The sequence below is a fragment of the Wyeomyia smithii genome, chromosome 2, assembly GCF_029784165.1.
Source record: "Wyeomyia smithii strain HCP4-BCI-WySm-NY-G18 chromosome 2, ASM2978416v1, whole genome shotgun sequence".
Classification (NCBI taxonomy): Eukaryota; Metazoa; Arthropoda; class Insecta; order Diptera; family Culicidae; genus Wyeomyia; species Wyeomyia smithii.
Window position 1 is genome coordinate 252,847,478 of NC_073695.1, and position 27,065 is coordinate 252,874,542.

A 27,065-nucleotide genomic window follows, 5' to 3' on the forward strand; every position below is an offset into this window, starting at 1 on the left:
CATTTAGTAGCCTTGAAAAATGGTGATTGCTGCAATTGCAACTTTCATTCAACTATTGCATAAATGCTTCATGGTCAGATATACCCGCTGCAACTACTACGCTATCCATAGCCATGCCACAGTTGTGGCCGCTATACGCTACCATTGGTATACGCTGCCCCTTCATCAGCTGGCCTAGCTGCTATCGATGCTGAGATCCGCTGCAACTGGTGCGCTATCCATTGCTATGCCACAGCTGTGGCCGCTATCCACTATCGCTGGTATCCACTTCACTGCTAGTGCTGCTGCTATGGGAGGACGACTACTGTTGTCGCTTTCTAGAACTTTTATGAGCGGCTTCGGCTGATACAGGCTCTTATATAGGCCAAATAGCATATTTTAAACTGCAAGGTATATGATTATGTCGACCGTGCTTGGGAAGCAATCATATAACGACCAATCAGAAGTCTAATTTTCCCTTTTGACAAGGCTTAACTATTTTCAATAGTACAATAGTTTGAATAATAAAATTACAATTATCTTCATTTTGGAAGAATCTTAAAAGATTTTCCAATCTATTGCTGCAAAAACGAAGGGAATCCATCGAATACTAACCGATTTATTAGCATTTAAAATTGGACATATTTTTCACTTTTTTCGGTTTTAGATTTTCATTTCACATGCCTATGTAGCCGAACTTCCTGAGAGAAGTATTCTACTTCAAAAATTTGCTTTTAGTTATTAAGATACTTTAGAAAGTAAGCTACCAGATATAATTGGCGCCGTTAAACATTGAATTGTATTTGTGCCGTGTCAGATAACCTATAGATGAGGAAAAAAAAAATCACTGAATCAGTGCCACCAAAATCGGTAACGAGGCCGAAACATTTATCTGCCAGCAGTCCGGTTTATTCGAGATCATTAACCAAGGACAAAACGCAGACAAACACGTACAAACATGCACTATTGTAAACATGAGACATAACACGACAGCATCACAAACGGTGGTAGCGGGAGGATTTTCTGCGCTGATGCTTCTCTCTGCACAAATCCATGCCGACCGGGATACACAGCGCAAGCAGACGCGACCCGTACACCGAGTTCCGAAATAAATGGCCCGAAAAGAAGTGTGACACAAATGCGCCACATTTTGTGTATCAACAACAGGACACTGACAGTGGCTACCGGAGCGAGAGAGAGAGAGAGAGAGAGAGAGAGAGAGAGAGAGCGAAAAAACCCACAAATAGTAAAGACGAACAAGCGGACAGGAAGAAAAATGGCCACGTCACACTAACTGACCACGGACTACGGGTTGACCAAGTTAAAGGTCTTGTTCTGGTCATAAAGAATGTACGGTGAATAGTTCACAGCGGCCGGCGAACCAGCGAACAATTTTTTTTTGTTCACTGCTGCTTGTTTTTCGGCCACTCGGCGGCGGTAATCGCGTGGGCCCTCATTGCAGCGGCGTAGCGATGGGCGATCTTCGAAAAAATCGATTCTCCTGCATCGATTAATCAAAATTATTAAAATCGATTCATAAGGAAATCGAGCCTGAAAAATCGATTCAACAAAAAATCGATTTTTGTTCGGTATAAGCTTTTTACGAAGTTTTTTGGCTATATTTATGGAGATTTTGTTTTGTTTGCGTTTTCTGATTTATCAATCATGTTCAACGAGTTTTCGTTCACAACATCTACTAACGATACGGCTTTTTTAGTTTATTGCCATCTTCTTTTACCGCGTGTACTCTTTTGGCGGTTTTTTTCTACTAAGAGTTTTCGTTGTCGCTCATCCCATAGGCCTTTTTCACGAGATGTTTGTGAACTTGATTTATGAACGAAATTTTGACAGAAAGTTTGGAACCGCTGACATAATGCACGTGAAAGCATCATGTCAACATCAGCAGGATCCATGACACCTGTCAGTTCGTAGAAGGTCTATTGCTTCGGATGCACTAAGAGCAATCCAAACCTGTATAATTGGGTTGTTTAGCTATTCACGGATGTTCGATTTTTCTATATCATCCAAAAGAGTGTAACTTTCTAAGTAAAACGTGATTTTTTAAAACTTTATATCATTTTCCTTCGGTTTTAAAATAAAAAACAAAAATTCGCTCTAAATCGCCACAATGACCTGTCATTGTAGCGATTTAGAGCGAATTTCAAGCAGTTTCAAATCGTGATTTAAAAAGCGATGGACAATGATAGAATTTTTTTTAAATCACGTTTTACTTAGAAAATTCAGATCTTTCAGATGATAGAAAAAACTGATATAGCTGAACAACCCAATTCATAGAACATCCGCAGCACAAACTCAAATAAACAAAAATGGCGAGCGCGACACCATGCAGAGCAGAATGCAGCACGGTATATACACGAACATTTAATTCAACTTTTGCAATATTTTTGTTTAACGAGTACCCCGCTACTCATAGGTGGAAAATAAGCGCATATGCCTTTTCTACCGAAATCAAAAAATTGGTGCTTGATAGTAAACACCCACAACGACAGTAAACAACGTCCCTACGGAAGCCAATTTTCAAAAAGTGCACTTGCAGAGGTAGCAAATATGAAATAATGTTGGCTAATATCCAAAATGGTAAATTCAATATCCAATGCAATGCAAAATTTCAGCTCAATCGGGAACCAGGAGTATTTGGTCTAAATTTCACTTTCTCGACTTTTGAAGAAAAGCACAGTTTGTAATAGTTTTTTTTGTGCCAAATGTCATGCCTTGTTCACTCTATAGCAGATATCACGTGATATCGCGTATCATGAAACATACATACATCTAGTTTTCACGGAAAATTTGGAGTATGGGATTTGAAATCAAGATGAGCAATATTACATCATATGAACGGGTTATTAGAAATGTATAAAACGTCGAGGTCAGGTGTTATCCAAAAAATCGAAATTTTGCTAACTGTTCGTGAGGGCGAAACATTGAACACTACTTCTAAATAAAACTGTCAAAGTCCATTGCCACCCCAATACACACCAATCAGTTAGTAATGATTGTATACATTATACACTAAAGTCGCTTTTTACGCGGGGGATACGTGCTGCGTAAAAAAAAACCGCGTAAAAAACACCGCGTAAGTTCCGGAATCCGCGTAAAAAAAAGCGTAAATTCCGGAATCCGCGTAAAAAAACGCGTAAATTCCGGAATCCGCGTAAAAAAACCGCGTAAATTCCGGAATCCGCGTAAAAAACCGCGTAAATTCCGGAATCCGCGTAAAAAACCGCGTATTCCGGAATCCGCGTTAAAAAAGCCGCTTAAAAAAAAGCCGCGTAAAAAGCGACCTTCGTGTATGTCAAACTTTCGAGGCGGTCTTGTGGTCGGTAATTTTTATTCAGTTCGAGGTGCAAACTTGTCTCGTCGTTCTTTTCATCCTCGCTAGGGATGGGCGAACGGCTCACGAGCCGTTAATATGAACCGGTTCTTAGAAAAGAGCGAAAGAACGAACGGCTCACGAAAAAACAACCACGGTTCTTTGGGCGCAGCAGAACTGTTTGGTTCGCGCGAATCCGAAGTTTACCGAGACAACACGAACTGTCAACGCTCGTGAATCATTGTGAACCATGAGTCAGTTCGGAGCCGCTCTTGCAAAAGAGCCGTTTCACCCACCCCTAATCCTTGATATATTTCACAACGCATGCGTTGTAGCCAAATTTCATACGGGTTTGTCTATTGATGTCGCGTTTGCAAAGGCAAAAAAATGGTTACTGCCTTAAAAATTACTGGATGGACTTAATTTGGCTGCGGATTGTTCTCTTTCAACTCGACGACAAGGTTATCCAGCTTCCCTGACCTACAGAAAACGTCTAAATGGGCAGCGTGCCCTATCCCTACTTATGAAAAAAGTTGTCATGGACGTAGACAATTGTTTGAACCAACAAAAACGTTTGAAATGCGTTTTTCTCGGTTTCATGTCTATTGAACTTTAGCTCATTCTTCAACTATGGTCATCCCGGTAAAAAATTGACACATTTTTCAGATCAGTGTCCGAGTTACGAGCACTCACTTCTTCAGAGAGAAGAAAAAAATTTTGTATACTATCAATGAAGAAATTTTCTTCTCTTCAAAAAAAAGTGTTCTCCTCGGAATTCGGCCGCAGATTACGTTAGCAACAATAAATGCAATCACTATTGTCTTCAATCCGTTTTGCACACATTTATTTTTCAGGCGAAAAAAAACGATCTTGCCATTCAAAGGATCGATTCAGTAGAAGATCGAGCGCAAAGAAATCGATTCGAAAAATCGATGAATCGAAACGAAAACATCGATTTTGCAAAAATCGGATCGATCTTGCCCATTGCTAAGCGGCGGACGGCGATGGCCTTCTCTCTTCTCCTCGGCGTGACACAAATAATAATTAATGTGTCAGATGTTCCGGACAACCATTTAATTAATTGTTATACTTTTTTATGTTATAGCTAGGGACTGGCGAAACCTCGCACGCGATGCAATTTGATGTGGATCGCTAATTGTCCAACACTTTTTTTTATTGATATTTTATGTCGTCGAATTTGTTTAACTTTTTAAATATATTTTGAATTTTTTATTCAACTAACAGAGTGTTGACATCATTTGGCAACTTTAGAAGACCCAAAGAGCTAGAGATAAGGGTCATCTAAACCAGATACACTTCCAACAAGCGAACTTCCTGTAAATCCGAAAATAAAGGCCTGTTTTTCACAACCATCAACAGTAGTCCGCTATCAGCGGATCTGTATCCAATCTCGGGTTCGCCACGCACAATTCCTGTAATGGCCCCTAACAAGATAATGACATACGATTTTTCTGGCAGTCAACCGCAGCTCCATTACGACGATGTCGTTTCTCTGGGCAACCGGTGCCGAAACTTACCGCGAAACCGCGCTGACCACGGAAGGCCGAAATGGAATAATTTTCCATGAATAGTAAACTGTTTTCATGAATTTTAAATCTCGGATGCAGGCGTAAAAGTGACCCTGGTTTTGTTTCCTTCGGAGGATCAGACGTCAAATTTTGGCAGAAGGTCAGACGAACCATCCGCCGTTGCCGCCTCGCAACCGGTAGAGCAGCCAGGTACGGCGGAACAGGACGGACGTCACCGGTTAAGGTTAGTTTTCCAAAGTTTAATCAAGCTTTTTGATGGATTGCTGAATTATTGATGGTAGTTTTTGTTTTGGTTCACTGTGCGCTCTGGTAATCGGAAGTGCTCCGGCAGAGGAGAACTTTTTTACGGTGCCCCGAAGAACTCGATTGGGTTTCGCCCGAGGCGACCGTGAATCACGGTGTGGAATGTTGTCGGTCGTAATCGTTACCAAGCGCCATATAACCAGAACAATCAAACTTTCGCGGAAGCTGAAAAACTTCCAGTTAGTAAACAAGATCAGTATCGGGTCATAAAATTTTGTTGATAGGTCGGTATTATTGAATGCTTTTTGAAATCTTTTCGAAGCGGTAAGAGGATGACGCAATCGAAAACATCCGGACGATAAGAGCAACTTTGTAATAGGTATCGATTTCGCTTGGCTACGTTCTATTATGCGCCAGAAAATTGCTACAGGAGGGTGTTTGGTCGAGAAGTAACATCACGTAACACCGGCATTCCGTCACCAGTATAAATACGCTCTGCATCTCTCATATGGAATGCTGGCTCTGATACTGATATGGCGTCCATCAAGTTTCCTCCGGTATCTAGGTACGATAGCTGTCGATGGATTTCGGGAATACGTCGTACGAGCTGCTGTGACGATGAATGATGATGATTGAAGGAAAATTCCGAAAGCACTGAGAGTTCCTGGATATGTTTTTGCCTGCTTGCTCTGCTCGTAAATGAGAAAGTTTTTTCGAGCTGGTTTCGATTCAGAAATGTTTTCCATTGGTGTGCTGAAGGGGGAAAATACGCATCACTGGGACGATTGATTTTTGAACTTTAGTACGACGTCATTCTCGCAAACTAGATCACTGTTGTACTTTGCGTGACCTACTTTTGATGTAAATTTCATATCGATTTCGGTTGAGACATTGAGTATTACCGGGAAAAAAATCATCGATATTTAGCTGATTCTCATCGGAAGAAATACACACAAATTAGTATCCTATACACAGGATTTCCAAAAATAAGATAAATGCTCATAACAATTGGTTTCTCATATAAACCGTTGAGAAGAAAATAGTCACACTTTCTGTATTCTGCTATTTATGTAGGCTAGTGAACATATTCTAAGCACCTTAAAGTAACGCCTGTGTATTGAGACGAAATACTCGAAATGTATTGAGTGAAATTTAAACATAAGTATATAAATTTGTTCTCTTTTTTTTCTGTCAGCACTTGTTTTCAGATTGTAAAACTGAGTTATCGAACTTTAACAATAATCAATTAATGTTCCCAATCGAGGGACACTATTTCAATCACCCCGAACCTATTTGAAGCAGTTTGCATCTGTTTTTCAGGGTATTTTCTTCTGCACCCGAATAGCTCCTGAAAGGCTGCAATTTTGGTTGATTTTTTTCGTTTAATGTTATTCAAAGATTTTTTCGTGTTTAACGGAATTTTATGTATTCGTAAGAAATTTATGTATTCGTTAATCATAGTTTTCGGTCTGGTCATCGAAATTGTCGATATTGACCAAAATTCAGGAGTTTGAGGCACCACTGCTTGAGCCGTTAATTACCCTACTCTCTCTATATTTCAAATGAACTTCAAACAAATAAAACTGTTGCTATCTTCCAGCTCAGTTATGACATTTTTTGATCAAATGACTTTCACACTTCGTTGAAACTTCGCATAATACGTACATTTTTTATTCAACACTAATTTTAGTAACCTAACTTTTTATTTTATTCTCGCTAGTTCCGCCACTGTTGTTGTGCTAATCACCGACGCCCAGGGAAGCGACTTCACCCAGGACCCTAACTCACGACCCGTTGAATAACGGTCCGGCGCCAAAGGCTTTACTTCCTCATGCGATGGAAGGCGTGATCCCAGAGATTTTTCGCCTCAGAAAATCTCCCGGTGTCGGCTAGGATTGAATCTAGACCAGTAGGCTTGGTTGTGAGTGGATCACGCTATCCCACAACCATCGACACCTATGTCGGCGTTGGGATTTGAACTCAGGCGTCGAGCGTTGTTGGCGGAGACGTTACCAACCAAGCTAAGCCCCCGCCTTCTAACCTAACCTAATTTTGTTTGTAATCTCGCGAACTTTAGTTAACCTTTTTGACGTCTATCTGGAAGCTAGGGGAAACCATTTCAGTCATTGGAGGTTTTGGCATTAATCGTTCAGAAATTATTTAACGGTCAAGTTCTTGTAACAAAACAATCGATTGATTGAGATACGCTACTGAAAAGTTGGAAAATAACATGGATTGTATAAATTAAACCGAGCAGTCAATTATTACCTTTCTTCCCCAGTAGAGCCGATACTAAAGCATAGAAACAATTTTTTTTTTCTCACATATAGAAACGATTTGACCTTGTGAACGATTTTTTGTTGTTTGTGTTTTGCTAGCTCGAATGAACCGACATTTTCTCTAGAAGTACAACTCTCTTACTCTAGTATAAAAACTTGCATGCAGAATCTAAGTCTCCATTGTCTATCCGATCAGTGTTGTAAGAGAATGATTTACTCGGAGTGCAAGCGCTCTGCGCTCTTATGGAAAGTCACAGCGCAGCAGGCGGTGATTTCAAATATAAATATTTGTGTGGTTTATGCGTAAACTCCTGCTCATTCGATCGCAGCGTTCCATAGCGGACGGACCTACAGATAAAATCGGTGGACCGCACAGCAAAGCCTTACTGAATCTGTCCGGGCATGTTAGTGATTCTAGCCAGTTACTCGCCTGGCCAATTTTGGCATTGCAGATGGCAGCTCGTCTTTGTGAACTGCTCGACACGATCGTCACTAACCAGTCACTAGCCAAGAGTGACTCGCGTTCTATACCGTTTAGTTTGCCTGGCCAATTACTAGAGGCGAGACTTGTTGCTTGCCTCTTTAATAATAGGCCCTTATGAAACACCAGTGGCACTTATTAGCGCCCCAAAATTATAAAATTGAAGTAGTTGACAATTTTTTATCACTCGCCAAAATATCGCTGATAAAACTTATGTAATAAGCGTATAATTTAATTCTCGTTTCTTAATGTTCACTTTTCGACCGGTACAACTATCAAAAATATTTTGCTTTCTTTTCCATTGCGTGGTTTTCTGAACCCATCTCCCATTAAGAGTTTCCTTCGGACTCTGATATAGAAATTTCATTTTCTTTTCTATTCCTAAGACGGTGCCATACGAACGCTAGGGTCTGATCGTGACAAAGAAAAGAATTACAGAGCTTTTTACAGGTTTCGCTGGACGTGTTGGTGCTAGAGCACTCGTCTGTTTGGCGGAAGAGTTGGAGAAGTTGGTAAAGTACTGGAAATGGTAGGAATCTTTGCCAGAAATAACAAGAGAACTGGAAACATTCCATCTAATCGGGAATGGCAATCTGAAGTACTGATAAATTTAACAAAATTGTCGGTGCCACTTCTGTAAATGGCATTTTTTAGCACCCAAAAATCATATGAAGAAAGTAGTTGATATTTTTCTAACACTCGCTAAAATGTTGCTGATAGTAATAAAACTATACTTGTCTTACGCCAACAAAGCGGCTGTGTCTCTGATACCACCCACCAACTACAGTTGAATTGTTGGTTTACATCTTACATAAAAAAATTGAATCTGGCAATGAAATTATTGGAAAAATGGTTAGGTTTTGATAGGCTCGTATCAAAATTTCTAGTCATCAATCGATCAAAAAACTGTGCAACATTGTGCAATCGTGAAAGAGAAAGAATAGATTTTCTTACATCGATTTTCTGAGAGATTTGAAAATTGGTCATCATAACAAACTTGATAAAAATCAAATTATCAAAGAATCACAGCATTTCTTTCACCAGACAGTCAAATCATGTACTAAAAGTCTTGGCTGTGCAGTTGGGAGCGCGCAGCGACAAGTAGACAGCATCGTCGTAGTAGGGTCATTTATCCATGTACCTGATCCCGAAACTACGCAACCAGTGAAACCTAAGAAACACTATACAGTGAGGTGGTATTGAACGCTTGTATAAAAGATTTCAGTGGATTGATGAATTTATCAATTAATGATTGAGTTGATACTCCGAAAGCTTTGTTTTTTCATATCGACCACAGGCAAAATAGTCAAGGAAAACTTCTTTTATCTTGTTCATTTGGTCCCAGCAATGTTCGATCTCTTGATTAGACTGAAAAGCGACCACACCTGTAGAATACACTTTTGCATTATTTGTTGATGAAGCTAATCGTTCTTAAGCGCAAAATGTGGCCATTTCAACTCGATTCTGTCATTCAAATGCCCCAGAAATTAATTGTTTTTTTTTTTCAAGATATTATATTAAAAATATTTCACGCATAGTTCAATCATACTCATCAAAATCAGCGAAATTTAATAATAATTATTAAAAAATCTGAAATCGCGATTTTTCTAGCTAATGTAACGTTCAATGTATCTTTCTAATGACATGTTGGGTTATTCCTGTTGACTGTTTCTCGGGAAATTCCTGCTGCTGAAAAATTGACAACACTACCATGACGCAGCAGTTTTCTTAATTGGTCCTTTGTCATACGACCGAGACTTCAGACACAACCCGTGAGGTCCTTAAATCCATGAAGTTGTTTCCATGGATCCAGAAATTCCTAATATTTATTGAATCCTTAGGTACATACAATTTCAAAATACCATGGAACGGGGTAAAATCGATCAATTTTTATAACAATTTCCAATTAACTAGCTTCATGTATATTTTTCCCGAAATAGTATAATTTTAAAACAAGTACTGGTATGTGCTCCAGTAAACCTCTATGGCTATTGGTGAAACTTCTATCGTCTACTTCATGAAATAAATTCGATAATTCTATAAGGTACTATGAGGTAAATTGGAGTGAAATTCATTACCATTGAAATCCATACATTCCTTTAGCAATGTGCTTTTTTTCGATAGACTAAAGTGAAATGATGATTTCTGTACTGGAAAATATCATTTACAGCTATTTTGAAAACGAAAATGACGATATTTCTTGTTAAAATTTGTTTATTTTGGTTCACGAGCTGCTTGTTGCTAAATGTGCTCTTATTTGATCGTCGTTAGACCGATTTCAATTCGGTTTATTGCAAAAGCTCAAAAACTAGCTCTGAAATTCAAATCTTTATGGTTTCCTGAGAATTCATCAGTATTTCTTTAATGGTGTGGAATGATCATTGTTGAAAAATACATTTTTTGAGCTTTTATCAAACTTAATTAATTTTACTTTAAGTGAATTCAATCCTTTTTTTGTTATTTGGAAACTTGTTTGATCAAATTGGAAACTTGTTTGATCAAATTGGATTGAGTTTTGACTGAGTTAGAAGAATTTTTCGAAAATATGAAAAATTGCACCGGGCATGCAAGAGTTAACTTTGACAGGTATGTGAATCATGCAAAAGTTGCGTTTTAGGACACGTTTGCATTGCCTAGTGTTGTAAGAGGAATATTTTTTGATTAGTATTTTTTATCACGAATTTTCAGGTGATCAATTTCACCCCATTCCACGGTAAGTCTTTTAAGCATGTATCAAATGAGGGTAGCATCTGGTAGGAATGTATATAACGAGAAAACGAGTTGTCTCCGTTGTTTTATCTCATCAGTGCACACTGCGGTGTACTTCTGTGTGTTCCCCAAAAGAGTGATTCACCTCTTTTGTTTTGCTCGGCTGTGGTTTATGTAGCTAGTGAATTATGGTTTTTTGCGAGCAGCAGAATCACAGCACTAAGCAGAAGGCAGAGGTGTGGTGCAACACATTGGTACACGCAGCGCTCATGAAGGAGATAAACACCGTTCTTTTCACATGTTGAGGAGAATAACAATCCTGATGGAAAAAGTTGTTTTCAACAATTTTTTCGTGAATAAAAGTAGGATATTCAGTAAGGTCGTTTTTTACGCGGTTTTTTTTACGCGGGTTGCTTTCCTCTATTACTCAAAAACGGTACAAGACCTCATTTCAATTACGTTTTCCGTTCTAGGCCATGAGTTATCATATATCAGTTTTCAAAAAAATTCACAATTTTTGGTGTAAATACTCAAAATTTAAAATATTGAATTTTTGTCTCTAGATTGGCCACTATCATATTCAAACGAGACTTCAACGGTTTTACCTTTGTTATACTAAACAAAGGTTATAAAATCGGTCGAAAAACGCAAAATAGATCCAAGGCCCGGAGGGCCGAACCTTATATACCATTCGACTCAGCTCGACGAACTGAGCAATGTCTGTCCGTGTGTATGTGTGTGTGTATGGGTGTGTGTGTGTGTATGTATGTTGTCTGTATGTATGTGCCGCAAAATACTAACGCACCTTTCTTACAGAACGCAATATCCGATTTTGATGATCTTATACGCAAACGGAAGCTACTGTGCTCCCCCAGAATTCTACCGAGTGGATTTTTGATTAGTGGCTTAGTTCTCAAAATATTGATCAAAGAGTATTTTTTACATAAGATATTTAACTTTTAGGGCAAAATGAATGACATGGAGAGCCATGTGTTATACACCAATCGACTCAGATCGACGAACTGAACAATTTCTGTATGTATGTGTATGTGTGCTTGTATGTATGTATGTGTATATATGTTGTTTATATGTATAGTATATCAGAATCGAAACAAAAAAATTACAAAATAAACACTCATTTTACAGAACGCATATTCCGATTTTGATGTTCGCATGCTCAAATGGACGCCCTAGAGTACTTTAAAAATCATACTAAGTGCGAATTTTAATTGGCAGCTTGAACTGTAAAAATTTGACCGAAGTATATTTCAGACATGGGATATTTTACTTTTTGGATAATTCATCTCCCTGCTTTCTCTGCTTCTCTCTCCCTCTATTTCTTTTTTTTTTCGTATCGCTATTCATTCCTTAAAAGAAAACAACAATCATCGACAACAATGCATAATTTTTACACTCTTCATAGTGCGTCTTAACTGGTGTAAATAAATTACCCTTTAGCTTTTTCTTAAAAATTTGAATTAGATTTTGGAGGAAACTGCAATGCTCACTTAGCTCCTTTTCTGCCTTGCGAAGCTTCCGTCCTTACTTTCTTTGAAATTTATATATTAAATTTTACGTTGAACCCAGATTCAAGAATAAGAATCTTCTACAGCTTTCGGGAGCCAAACATTGTAGCAAAATCTGATCTCAAAGTGTTCAAATGTAACATAACTAGCGATGCAGATATTTTAAAAAGCTTCACCAAAAATAGATAGACCTATTTACGTACGAATATGTTAGTGCCACCCGTTTGCAATGCTACATTTTGAACAGCTGGAAAACTTTTCAGTTGTACACTTATTCTATGTTTAAATTCAGTTCTGAATATACTTCTTGCTTTTGACCAGGAATCTACAGTTGATGGTGAACGTAATTGGCAAAATAAGGAAAAAGTTTTGAGAAATTGTGAACAACGAGATGCGATGATTTACAGTTTGGATGAAACTGAAGCAACTTAACATGGCTATACACGTTTACTAGTGTGCGCAGGTGAAAAGTTACTCATCTGTATGATATGATACATTATGCTCATGTAAGATATAAATATTGCTTTCTAATTTAAGACTAAGTGCAAACAGAGTATCCATCTTATTCCGCTCCTCGTTATCGCAGCAAGTTTTATAAAGTCTTCGTTTAAATTTTTATCATACAGTCCAGACCTTTGAAAAGAATAATGTTCTCGACTACACTCTGAAAATCCAAAATTCACAAATGTCGAAAAAAACCTTCATTTTTAGATAATGCATTTGATTTAGAATTAAATTGACAACATTCATGAATAGTTTTTTCCTGTATAATTCTGAACTATAACTTTTCGAGAACGAGTTTGTAGAAATTTGCTTCAATTCGTAAAAAATATAAGATGCTGATTCATAATTTTAGGTCCTGCGATTTATAAAGCAAAAGCGATATTCAAACCTTGTTTATGGGGATTAAAAAAAAAAAATCTGCATTAAACTAACATACATATTTGCTGTTCTAGGATGAAATCAGCATGATTGTAATCTATTACTGTTTCCTCACGTTCGATTATTTCAAGAAAAAATTTGAGTTGCGTTTAGCTAGCATTTAAAAATTGGTTTGTGATCGAAAAAATAACACTCATATACTCTAGTGAGAGATGTTCCATATTTGATGTCCATATTTGTGAAACCCACGTCAAGCTTTAATTCAATGATCGTATTTGGTTCACCCTCCGAAAACTATCTTTTAAATTCGTTTTATTCATTATTGGAATTGGACTTACGTTGGTATACGATTTGTGGTTTACTGGTCCAATAAGTATAAAGTAATAGGTAGTTAGTATAACAAAGGTTTCTGCACCACTAGGTGGATTAATTCAGGTTTTCTTTGTTATATTTGCAATTTAAAGTCGTTTTTTACGCGGGCCCATACAAATTCGGATCCCCCGCGTAAAAAAAACGACCTCAGTGTAGTTGCCTCAAACGTTAATTTTCGATTTGACTTTTGTAGCAGTAGTAGGCAGTACTAATGGTGAACGCGGAGGGCAATTAGCGGATGGTTTTATGTTTTGTTTTACATTTTCTCAAAGTATGAAAATAAAAAAAAATGATCACAGAGCATTTATTTGACACTAGCTGACCCGGAAAACTTCGTCCCGCCTATTTTAGTGTTTAACTTAATAATTTTGAACATTTCAAATTTATTGATTCCTTGCGATTGGATTATATTGTTTAAAAATGATTGGTTTTATCGGAATGGCAACATTCTCAGCTTTTGGCTTTTGTACACGACCTTTATTCCGGATATATATTTGGTGCATTTCAGTTATTTTCGTTGTGTTGCAGGAACTGAAAGTGGTCATCTTCTAATTCAAAATGGTGTCCAGGGTCAATGCTTGGCTTCCCTACACATTTCGATTACGGACATTTTCATATGTTGTAGTATTCGATTATTTGCGGCTGTTTCCCAGAAGTTGCCATTTTTCAATTCAAACTGTTGTTTAAGGTCAAATTATAGCTCTTTGCATCATTATGGATCCGGTGGTACTCATATTGGGTGTATTTGGTCACTTTGAGCTATTTTTCAGGAACCGTAAGTCGCCATCTTTGATTTAAAAATTGCATTTGGAGACAATTTCTAGCTCCTGAGCGTCATTCTGGTTTAAGAAACACCCTGGATGTCACCATCTTCGAATTCAAAATGGTGTATGTGGTCGTATCTAGCTCCTGTGTATCATTCTGGTTCCGAAGATACACATATTGTATGGAAATCGGCCATCTTGGCTGTTTTTCAGAAACCGGAAGTTGCCATCTTACAATTCATAATGGTGTCTGAGGTCAATTTTCAGCTTCATTCTCGTTTCAGAGATACTCATATTGGGTGGTATTTGGTCATTGGCTGTTTACCGGACACCGGAATTCGCCATCTTACAATTCAAAATGTTGTCTGAGGTCGATTTGTGGCTTCAGTGCGTCATAACAATCCCGAAAATACCCATATTGGGTTGTATTTGGTCACTTGCCGCTGTTTTTCACAAACCGGAAGTCACCATCTTGGATTTCAAAATGGCATTTGAAAAAAATTTCTGACCTCTGAGCTTAATTTTGTTAAAGAAACACTCATATTTGGTGATATTTGGTAATTTTCGGCTGTTTTCCGGACACCGGAAGTCGCCATTTTACAACTCAAAATGTTGTCTGAGGTCGATTCGTAGCTTCAGTGCGACAAAACAGTTCCAGAAATACCCATATTGGGTGGTATTTTGTCATTTGCCGCTGTTTTTTATTTTACAAACCGGAAGTCGCCATCTTGGATTTCCAAATGGCATTAGGAGAAAATTTCTGGCCTCTGAGCGTCATTCTGGTTTAAGAAACACTCATATTGGGTGGTATTTGGTAATTTTCCGCTGTTTTTCACAAACCGGAATTCGCCATCTTGGATTTCCAAATGGCATTTGAAATCAATTACTGGCCTCTGAGCGTCATTCTGGTTAAAGAAACACTCATATTGGGTGGTATTTGGTCATTTTGGGCCGTTTTCCAGACACCGAAAGTCGCCATTTTACAATTCAAAATGTTGTCTGAGGTCGATTCGTGGCTTCAGTGCATCCTAACAGTTCCAGAAATAGCAATATTGGGTGGTATTTGGTCATTTGCCGCTGTTTTTCAAAAACCGAAAGTCGCCATCTTGGATTTCAAAATGGTATTTGGAGACATGCTAGGAGAAGGAAGGGTGTCGGAACATTATGGACATGTTTTTTACCTCTAAAAACATTCACCTGCCAAATTTGGTTGTATTTGCTTGATTGGTTCTCGAGCTGTGCGAAATTTGTGTTTCATTTGTATAGGACCTCTCCCTTATAGAAGAGAGAGGGGTGTCAAACTATTATGGATATATTTGTTATCCCCAAAAACATTTACCTGCCAAATTTGGTTCCATTTACTTGGTTAGTTCTCGAGATATGCAGAAATTAGTGTTTCATTTGTATGGGACCCCTCCCTTCCAGAAGACGGAAGGGTGTCGAACTAATATGGGCATATTTGTTACTCCTAAAAACATCCACATACCGAATTTGGTTCCATTTGCTTGGTTAGTTTTCGAGATGTGCAGAAATTTGTGTCGCATTTGTATGGGACCCCTCCTTTTCAGAGGAGGGAGGGGTCTCGAACTATCTTAGTCACCTTTCCCAGCTCCCAAAACCCCTATAAACAGACAGACAGACAGACAGACAGACAGACATAGCTCCATTTTTATACGTTTAAATTTGATACTCCTAAAAACATCCACCTGCCATATTTGGTTCCATTTACTTGGTTAGTTTTCGATGCATGAATTTGTGTTTCATTTGTATGGGACTCCTCCCTTTCAGAAGAGGGAGGGGTCTCAAACTATCTTAATCACCTTTTTCGGTCCCTAAAACCCCTATATACAAAATTTCACGCCGATCGGTTCGGTAATTTCCATGCCTATAGAAATCAGACAGACCGACAGATAGACAGACAGACAGACAGACAGACAGACAGACAGAGAGACAGACAGACAGACAGACATACAAACAGACAGACAGACAGACATAGCTCCATTTTTATACGTTTAAATTTGATACTCCTAAAAACATCCACCTGCCATATTTGGTTCCATTTACTTGGTTAGTTTTCGAGATGTGCATGAATTTATGTTTCATTTGTATGGGACTCCTCCCTTCCAGAAGAGGGAGGGGTCTCAAACTAGCTTGGTCATCTTTCTCGGTCCCTAAAACCCCTATATGAAAAATTTCACGCCGATCGGTTCAGTAGTTTCCAAGCCTATATGGAACAGACAGACAGAAAGACAGACAGACAGACAGACAGACAGAGCTGCATTTTTATATGTATAGATGGCACATTGAAACATATAATAACACATGCTCTGACTATGAGAAGCGTGTTTCGGCGATTCAGAGCTTAGCTTGGGTTCGTTTTCTATCTTGGTGTTATTTGGTGTTTTTTTACGGCTTTTCTAAGCTTAATTTGACATTATTTTTTGTCATACAAGCTCACAATCAGCGAAATCTGAGTTCAAACTAGGGTCGTTATTCATTTTGTTTTTTTTTTTATGTCCGTTTTAAAGTGATTTGAAGCACAACTTAGAATTTGTTTTTCGGTGATTTTGAACTTATTTTTGGTTTGTTTTTATTTTGTCATTCCGTTAAGAGATCTTGAACTTTTGAAACAAATTGTTAGATCTGTCCAACATTTCGACACCAGTTAGTAGATTCCCCAGAGAAACTGTATTTATTCAAATAAGTTAGAATTTTTTCCACTTTTCAGTTTTTCAGACATTGTCAGACATTGTCTCAACTTGGCTTTTCTGCTTTTAAAAACTCAGTTTGAGATGACACTGAAGTATTTTTAAGGCGGAGGATACGTGGTGCGTAAAAAACTGTTAAAACAGCAACCGCGAAAATTCCGAAATCCACTTAGAAAAAGCCGCGTATATTACCGTAGTGTATTTTTTTATTTGGCCTTCAGAAGCGATTCAAAACTCAATTAAGGATCGTTTTCAATTTTAGCCTTTTTAACCTTCAGAAGCGTTTTTCGTATTCTGAGCGAAATTTAGGGCTCGTTCACTTTTTTGGCCATTGAACCTCTTTTTGACGATTGTAAGCTCCATATAAGACCCTTTCTATTTTGAGTTTTTTTTGGTCTGTGCTTTTTGCCTCAAGCTCAATTTGAAATTATTTTTTGTATGGTCTTTAGAAGCGTTTTTCGTCGATCCTAAACCGAATTTTGGACCACTTTTTTGTATGCCGTATGCCGGCCTTTAGTAGTGCTTTTTGGCGATTATTACCTCAATTTGGGATTCTTTTCTGGCTTTACATAGCGTATTTTGGCGCTTTTGGGCTCCATCTGGGACATTTTTTTTTAAATTTTGGCATTTCTTGGCCCTTAGAAGAACTTTCTAGAGAATCTGAGCTTAATTTGGGATCTCGATTTTTATCGTTTCTGATCGTTAGAAACGTTTTTCGGTGATTGTATGTTCAATTTGTCATCCTCTGTTTTGGTCGTTTGTGGCCATAAAGCGTTTTCCGATGATTCCAAGCCAAATTATTTTCATTTGGGCAATTATTTTTCAATTGAGCGTTTTCTGGCCTCAGAAGCGTATTGCGGTGATTATGAGGGTCATTTGGGATTATTTTTATTTGATCTTCTCTGGGCTTAAGAAGCGTTATCCGGTGATTCTGTGCATTAATTTCCATCGAAAAACAAAACACAAATTTTGAAGCATCTTTTATTTATGACTTTTTTCGATAGTTTTGAAGAAAATTAAGGTCAGTTTTATTGAAACCCTGCAGGTAAGTTTTAATCTCTCACTACAAAGTCGGACGTTTCCTACATTCTGAAAAAGTTCGTGTATGACGCCAGTGTACAATAAAGGAGATAAAAAGGATATTACTAACTATCCGGGAATAATACGATATATACGGACATTAAAGCTGCTTTTGACACGGTGACCCATGAGATTTTGGATGCCAAATTTCGACGTCTCGGCTCCTCGGGTATATTTAGTGATTGGCTGAAATCTTACTTGACTAACCGAAAGCTAGACGTAGAGACAGGGTCGGCTGAATCGACGACATTCAGTCCGCAGGCAGTGTGGTGTTCCTCAAGGAAGTAATTTTGGATCAATTTTATTCGTCCTTTTTTTTCAACGATGTCTCTTTGATTATTATGTTAATTGTCCGAGAGGCAATAAAATACTTGTCACTACTAAAAATAAGACATTTTTCAACGTTAACCTTCCTGTGTATAACATGTTATTAAATCTTCACTGTAAGTGCTCTGATGCATCATAAATTTTTTTTACTAGTTAACCGGCTATTTTTTAGCGTACCATTGTTAGTTTTATTGTCTGTTTATGCGTTGATGATTGTTTGAAATTCATACCTTATTTAAATTTCTTCAGCGTGCCAATATTTCTTTTGATTTTTTGAATAATTTATTTTTTTAATGAGTTTATTAATTCCTATTCTTTGATTTGTAATCACTTGTGAATCATAAATTACAAGTGAATGTTAATACACTAAGGTCGTTTTTTACGCGGGGGATGCGTTCCAAATTTGAATGGGACCGCGTAAAAATCGACTTTTTGGAGTTGCAAATATAACAATGAAAACCGTCTTAAAACGTTGAAACCACGTTTGAATATGATAGTGGCCAATCTAGAGACCAAAATTCAATATTTCAAATTTTGAGTATTTACACCAAAAAATGGGATTTTTTTTGAAAACTGATATATGATCACTCGTGGCCTAAAACGGAAAACGTGATTGAAATGTGGTCGATATCTTGTACCGTTTTTGGGTAATGGAGGAAAGCAACCCGCGTAAAAAGCGACCTTACTGTATTACAGAACGTCGGTTTTGATTCTATATGTTAAAAAAGTGGCAAAGTGCGAATGCATTATCACACTAAGTGAAAGCCATCTTTCCCAATCAATAAGATTAGGAAAGTGTAATTCCGATGCCATCCTGAAATCAACAGGATTCAAATAACACATAACAAACCGGGGCAATCAATCCTGCATCGTGGAACCACGAACAAGCGCTGCGCCATTCATTAAATTAAGTCATATGTTATCCGAGGGAGGCGAACATCCGTCATCACAACACAAGGGATGCGGTCTCATTTCGGCTTACTCATCAGAGATCCAATTGTCGTTTTGTTTCCCTATCAGCTGTTACCGTTTGCAGCCTGTCTGTCCCAAAGCACGTGAACTACCTCGGTATGTTCCGTCCAACCATTCTATTACCAATTTGGCAAATGATTTCTACAAATGGGCGTACATAGAAGTGGAGGGACAACCGAGAAGTAAAATGCCTTCATTTAGTTTGCCACGTGTCGAGGCTTGTAATTAAATAAAATTCCTTAATACTGTGCTGCCGTTACCGTCGTCCCCTTTGCAAGTTTGTGGCCGAATCCATTGCAGGGGGAATCGTTTCGGTTTAGCTGTTGCTTTTTTTTTGTACTCTGTACCCTCTCGTTCGAAAGCCGGTCGGTGGGAGATTTGCACGTTGAGCGGTTTGGTTTTGGCCAGGAATACCGGAGGCATTGTAGGGACGCACCGATAAGAGGGTGCCTCTCCACGTGAGAGATCTCCTTAACGTCTGCCGTTGGGTTTCGACGGATAAATCCTGCCAACGTCAATAGTAGAGGTACCGCTCCCAGCTCCCTTTTTGCCGGGCGGCGCCCGGTACGAAGAGCGCAGCACTCTTCTGGAGGATATTGCATTATAAACCTTGTAACACAAACATAAGTATTATTCATTCATCCCCCGAGCTTAGCTCTCCGGGTGGAATATTCAAGAGTGATTTACCATAAATTATGAGCCGCTTACAGTTGCTGTTTGCGAAAGCCGGGCTCGGGCGGCGGCTCATGCATGGGGTTAGCAGCTCCGGGTGTAAGATTGAACGCCGGCAACACCCGGCAAGCGATAAGCAGTGGTTGTAAGTAACTGCAAGCATACATGTACATGATTTCTTGCTCTCTCCCGTGGTTAATCGTTCGCTGTTTTGTGAGCGTGTTTTCACAGGATTTATTTTTAAATTTTTCTAGCGCTATTTACATTTTTTCTAAGAAACAAACGAAATTGTGATACTGATGATGGGATATAATAAATTTAACCATATGTATATGCGCATTGTAAAATAATTTAGGTGTTAATTGTAATCAACACTCTTACTTTCCTGTTCAAGACAGCTCTCACATTTCTACCCATAAGATAAGACCGATTTTCACTCAATCACTGTCAAGCGGAAAGAACAGATGTCACTCACAAAAAAAATCGCTAATGTTTCCGAATAACGCGTTTCACCTACCCGATTGGAGCGGATCGGATTTCGATTGGAGAGTTATCGCTCCGAATCAGATAACACCAGCGATCAGGTCGATTTGATTTAAGTATTTCTGTGCCCGTCGCCGTTTAATGTTGATTGATCAGGTCATTAGGTTCCGTAAAGTGTATGAGACTTGTGGATATTTTGGGTCATCAGATTTATTTTTATTTCTTTTTAAGGTTAACTTCGCAACCATATTAATGTTTGCTATCGCCGCCAGATACTGAACAATTTACTCTATCGCCTTCTCTACATTCGGAATCATCGGGGCTGAAGATTTCATTCCCTGCACATGTGCTAACCTGTGACACTCCGCCAGTGCACTCAACATACAGATAGCAGAGCAGCGGATGTTCGTATAGTCCGTCATCTAATCCGCTACAGAAGTCGATATTTTCTTCGTTTACCTCACAACTAGCTTCTTCTCCTGCGGTACAAAGCTGCCCGTCATCAACCAAAATTTGCCCCTCCGGACAGTTACCAACAGATGTTACACCGTTGGAACAGGCTAGGAACAAACGACACTGCACTCCATCAGGGAAAGGTAATATTCTACCAATTTCACCAACGCACTGTTCGATGAAGTTTTCACAGCCGAAGGAGCTACCAGGAACGCACTCATTACCTTCGAATATATGTCCCGGTAGACATGCCAAGCTCACTGGTTCACCTTGTTCACAACGAAAATACGCTTCGCAACTTTCAGGATTAGGTAGAAGCGTTCCGTCGACAATATCTGTGCAAATGTTTACCTCGGGCTGCACTTCACAAGTCTCACTATCTCCAGGAACACACTCTCCTGTCGTGGAATCAAATATTTGATCTACTGGACATGCTACGATCGTATCCTCAGACTCTACGCATTCAATGTAAATGTCGCAGAACTCTGGATGCGGTAACCTTACACCGTTCTCCGCTTCGGAGCATAAGGTCAACACTCCGCATGGTTCAACCGTACCTGGCAGGCATCTTGAACTATCGTGATCCCATATTTCTCCTCTCGAACAAGATTTCGCAACACCCACTTCAAGTTGACAATCAATAAATAGGTCACAATATTCAGGATGACCGATGTTCTCTTCGACGCACAAATTGTCGTAAAGTTCGCAGGTTCCAGCATTTCCTGCCGCACAGTTTCCCGTTCCCGGTTGTATAACATTACCGCGATCGCATGCACTCACCGTTGGTAACTCATCCGTACAAACGACGAATTGATCACACTCATCTGGGTGCGGGTATCTTTGCCCATCTGGACGACCTCCGCACATATCACCCACTTGAGCAGGTTCACAGCTATTGGAATCTCCAGGTACACACATTAACATATCTTCACGGAAAATTTCGCCCTCTGGACAACTGATTCGTTCTACTTCCTCGCCTGAGCAACGCATATACTGACTACAATCGCCTGGGTGCTTGTACAGACCATCTGCTCTCCCGATACAAAAACAACCCATCACATCACCTGGAGCACACTCGAGATCATCGTTCACAATTTCTCCTTCAGGACATTGTTCGATAACGGGAAAACCGGCGACGCAATTTATTTTCATATCACATCTTGTTGGATGCCGTATTGTTTCCTCTTGATTCGGATCACAGTTAATATTCAGCAGTTCACAGGTATCCATATTACCGGGAAAGCAGTACAGTGTCTGCGGTTGCAGTACAGTTTCCTCCGGACAAGTCACTACGCTTGCTTGTTCGTTGGTACAGACCACGAATTGACGACAATCATTTCCCGAAGGATAAGGCAAACGAGTATTATCGTAGTGTCCGACGCACATTTGTTCGACCGGACGAAACTCGCAGGTTGTAGGGTCTCCCGCGGTGCAAACCAGCCACGTGGGGTTAAAGATATCACCTACGCGACACGGGTGAAGAGATATTTGTCCATTGTTACAAATAGTGAACTTGTTGCATTGATTCGGATGAATCGAAATGCTGTTCTCTTGCTCGGCACAACCTAGGCGTTCACACTCGAGCGTGTTGCCAGGGATGCAAGCTTGCTCGGCTGCACTGAAAATTTCTCCTGGCAAGCACTCAACGAAAGTCGCCACCCCTCGGTCGCATAACACGTACGCTGTGCAGTGGTTGGGAACTTCAACTTTACCAACATCGATTCCTTCACAAAATGAATCCAAAACTAGACAACTTTCCTGGTCTCCAGGTACGCAAACGATAGTACCAGGCTCTACGATAGTATGATCTGGACATGAGACGGAAACACTTTGGCCATTTTGACATCGAACATACTGCGTGCAGTCTTCTGGATGGGGAAAAATCGTTCCAAATTGTATATTCTCACACATTGCCTCAAGTGGAGTAAATTCACAGGTTTCTTGATTTCCTGGTACGCAGAATTGCATGTCCGAACGAAAAATTCTACCAAGTGGGCAATTTTGCAAGCTGGCAGCGTTACCAGAACATCGGATGAAGCTACTACAATAATTTGGATGACTAAGTAAAACCCCATCTCGCTGACCGTTGCAAAGAGTGTCGAGCAGCAGGCAGTTCTCCGTATCACCTGCGGCACAGCCGGAAATACGTGGATTAAAAATTTCTCCTTGCTGACAATCAACAATAGTGGTGATGCTTCCACTGCACTGCACAAATTTAGTACATTCTTCTGGATGTGGAAAAATGCCATTCGTCATTAAATCGCAAATCGCATCCACCGGTGTGACAGTGCATGTTCCAACATTTCCAGGCACGCAAAACTGAATGTTCGTTTCAAATATTTGATTTGCTGAACAATACTCCAAAACAGGCTCAGTTCCGTTACACCCAATGTAGGCGTTACAAAAAATCGGATGGGAAAAAAGATCACTAGTACCAACCACTGCACACAGAGAAGTCAGTGATTCACATGATAGGGCATTTCCGACCTCGCAGCTAGTTCCGTTTTCCACATACACAAAACCTGGCAAACACTCGATCACTTCTGCCTGCAGCCCGATACAACTAATGTACTGCATGCAGTTCCTTGGATATACTGTTGGACCATTGGGCCGCCCGTCACATGCCTCCCAAGGATCCCACGGTTCACAAGTGTCACGATTTCCCAGCACGCAAGCAGTTCTGGATTGGGACCAAATCTCATCCGTCAGACAGTCCAAGTTTTCAGCTGTGCCTCCCTGGCAGAACACGAACTGTCCACAGTCGTTTTGATCTTCGAACAACGCATATGACACCTGAGCGCATTGAGCTTGCGCCTCCAGATTTTGTGCCAAACCCAATCCAGCAAAGCCAGCTAATACAAGCAATACTCTAAGGAACTTTTCCAGTTGATTGACCATTGTTCGGTTGTGTGAAGTTTGACAAATTCGAGAGCACTGATTGAACCACGCAGTTCACATCGGTTTTAAACGATTAGCTCGGAAGTTGGATTTATCAGTTTTTCTTCGTTTGGAATAATTTGATAAAGCTTGGAGCGTAGGTGAAGGGTGTGTTCCACTTTATTTTTGTTCGGCATTTTGTGCATTGCGTGCATGATGTAACTGTTGGCTTATCAGTGAGTAATCCTGCGTAATCCACTTTGCTACCGAAGAAGTAGGTGGCTTATAATACTTGACTGAGCATTACTAAAATATCAATCAGTCGGTAATCAATTATTTTTTGCCCTATGCCTTTCACAAATATACTTTATTATTTTTAATATATTTATGATACATAACCCCAAAGAGGGCATTTGTGCGTCCATACTAAACTCATTCGTGTAGGAATTTGTCTGATGTGGTCAATTCGAGAGCGATGTCATCACCTTTATTGAGAAATCGATGAAGGACCTTTTAGTAGCGATATGTCTTCTACGCAAAAGTTGAAAGAAAGCTGACCTCCACTCCAAAAATAATCACGTCTTCCAAAGAGAAGAAACTGTCAAACTTAATATAGGACATCCAATAACATGGGATATGATAATCGATGTGAGCATTCGAGCAAAACTTCAAGCGAAATTACTTACTTAGGATTCAGCTGCAGCTGCCTGCTCGTGGAAATTAAATAAAAATAGGTCCGCAGCACAAATACTGTCATTTGGCATCTGGTTAATGACATGTACGGCTGCGTGCGATCTTGACAATAGCCATGTTTTCTATCCTGTATACTTTTATAAAATACCTTGGTATTGTACAAATTTTGGCTCCTGACACATACGGTTGTGTATGGTCTCTGTAGAAAACTCAAATTGCTATCCTCCCTAGTAACAATATTGGTTTTATCAAAGTTTTATAGCGCTTAATAAAACCAAAACAGCGCTATAAAGTTTTCATAAAACCAGTTTTGTTACTTGGGTGTGTACTGAGGTTTCCAGAACGAATGTAAGACTGAGTTAAAAATCTGAATGCTATAAATCATAGCCAAAATAATTTGTCATACAAGCCTTTGTTCGTGTACTTACATTTTGACGTAGAGCTACGTCTCTCTGAAATTTCTGCTACTATGTGTAAATTGAAATTCTAAAAACGGAACGGGGCACAGTGTTTTATTTTGCTGATTTCATGCGCAACAATAATAGCGTCTTCAAATTTGGTTTTAGTGATATACTTTATTCGGAAAAGTTTCTATGTATTTTATTGTGCTTCTTTTAGAATGTACGATTCAGTGATTAATTCACCTAGAAGTGATATGGAAAATTTATTTTTTCAGGACAGTGAGATAGACAGATAGTGCCTTCGAAAAAGTTGTGGCAGATGGTTTTACTAGCAACTTTGTCGAAGATATTGGATTGCTATCTCTCATGTTAAAAAAGATATAAAAAGTTTTATATGCAAAATTCACTAAAATAATTATTTTAAATATAACTTTTTTTCCTGGATTTTCTACATATTTTATATATGCTACAAAATTATTGGCCAAACAGAAATACACATTTTTGCTGAATATTTGATCTAGCTATGGTTCAAAATTTAAAAGTTATTCAACCATTACCGGTTTTTCAAGGGTTAGTTTAACTTCAAATTACTCAGCCGTATGCAAAAATACGCAGATAACTTTTTGATGTTGATGAAAGCACGTCTATTCTACTTCCAGAAGAATATAAAATAATTTGTCTAATAGAGTCTTTTCGATTGCTTCAATGAAAAAAATCTTTTGCATTAAAATTCTAATTTTATCAAATAACTTTGTTATTTCTAAATATAGCTTCTTTCAATCTTCAGCAAAAATAAAAATCCAATAACATAGCGTAATCTTTTAGAAGGTAATAAAAATATAGAAAATCATGGAAAAGAGTTATAATGAAAAATATGAATTTTTGGTCAAAGCTCAACACATGACGTCATCTAAAGTGAATCGAAAATCGTATTAAGAATAAATGCGAAATATAAGAGTAGAAATAGAAACTAAATGAGTTTTTCTCTTCTTAATGATGTGAAGCGGTTCTGCTTAGACGCTCTAAATTTTTTTTTCCGATTTGTCCAAATTATTCAAACTTTGTTTGTCTTTGTTCTCCCGCGACTCAACCGAGAATTTTTCAAAAATTATCACTAGTTTATTTATACCTTCATTATGACAGCCGCTGATAAGAATTCCAGAAGCTTCATAAACTCCACAAGGAAATTTGAAACAACCGATGAAGAAGACAGCAAGGATGACAATTAACTGTGACTAAAAATTCATATTTTTCATTATAACTCTTTTCCATTTTCAATCCAATTTTCTATATTTTAATGACCTTTTAAAAAATTACGCGATGTTATTGGATTTATATTTTCGCTGAAGATTGAAAAACGCTGTATTTGGAAATAACAAAGTTATTTGATAAAGTCAGAGTTTTAATGCAATAGATTTTTTTCATTGAAATAATTGAAAAAACTCTATTAGATAAATGATTTTATATTCTTTTGGAAGTAGAATAGACGTGCTTTCAGAACATCAAAATGTTATCTGCGTATTTTTGCGGACGGCTGAGTAATTTGAAGTTAAACTAACCCTTGAAAAACCGTTAATGGTTGAATAAATTTTTAATTTTGAACCATAGCTAGATCAAATGTTCAGCAAAAATATATATCTCTATTTGGCCAATAATTTTGTAAAATATATAAAATATCTAGAAAATCCAGGAAAAATTTATCTTTTTCAACATAAGAGATAGAAATCCGACATCTTCAACAAAGTTGCTAGTAAAACCATCTGCCACAACTTTTTCGAAGGCACTATCTGTCTATCTCACTGTCCTGAAAAAATAAATTTTCCATATCACTTCTAGGTGAATTAATCACTGAATCGTACATTCTAAAAGAAGCACAATAAAATACATAGAAACTTTTCCGAATAAAGTATATCACTAAAACCAAACTTGAAGACGCTATTAATTTTGCGCACGAAACAGCAAAATAAAACACTGTTCGGGGGTAGCAATTTGTCTCTTTTTTATTTTATTATGCGAACTATTGTACGTTCAAAATCTGTCAAGCCTTGTTAATTTAATGATTTATTGAATGTTTTCCCTAACAAGGTCGACAGAATATTATACCTAGTTAACTGTGAATGGCATCTTCGATAAGAGCCTGCTTCTGCTACAACCTAACATAGATGCTGCGACCGAAAAAACTATTCTTTTTGAGATATACAAATAAATGATTGAAGATTGAATATTTTCTCAAGCAGTTTTGCGCTTAAATAAAAGTGAAATATTATTTTGTGTCGTATAGTA

General features: G+C 38.5%; 2 protein-coding genes across 2 annotated transcripts in view; both read right to left on the minus strand.

Moving 5' to 3' along the window:
• LOC129722463 (MOXD1 homolog 2-like) overlaps nt 1–27,065 on the minus strand; it is a 247,973-nt gene that overhangs the window by 196,296 nt on the left and 24,612 nt on the right. The window lies entirely within an intron of this gene.
• LOC129722460 (uncharacterized) lies at nt 20,595–23,723 on the minus strand. The gene has a single exon (XM_055675909.1). The coding sequence runs from the start codon at nt 23,707–23,709 to the stop codon at nt 20,608–20,610; it is 3,102 nt and encodes a 1,033-aa protein (XP_055531884.1). The 5' UTR covers nt 23,710–23,723; the 3' UTR covers nt 20,595–20,607.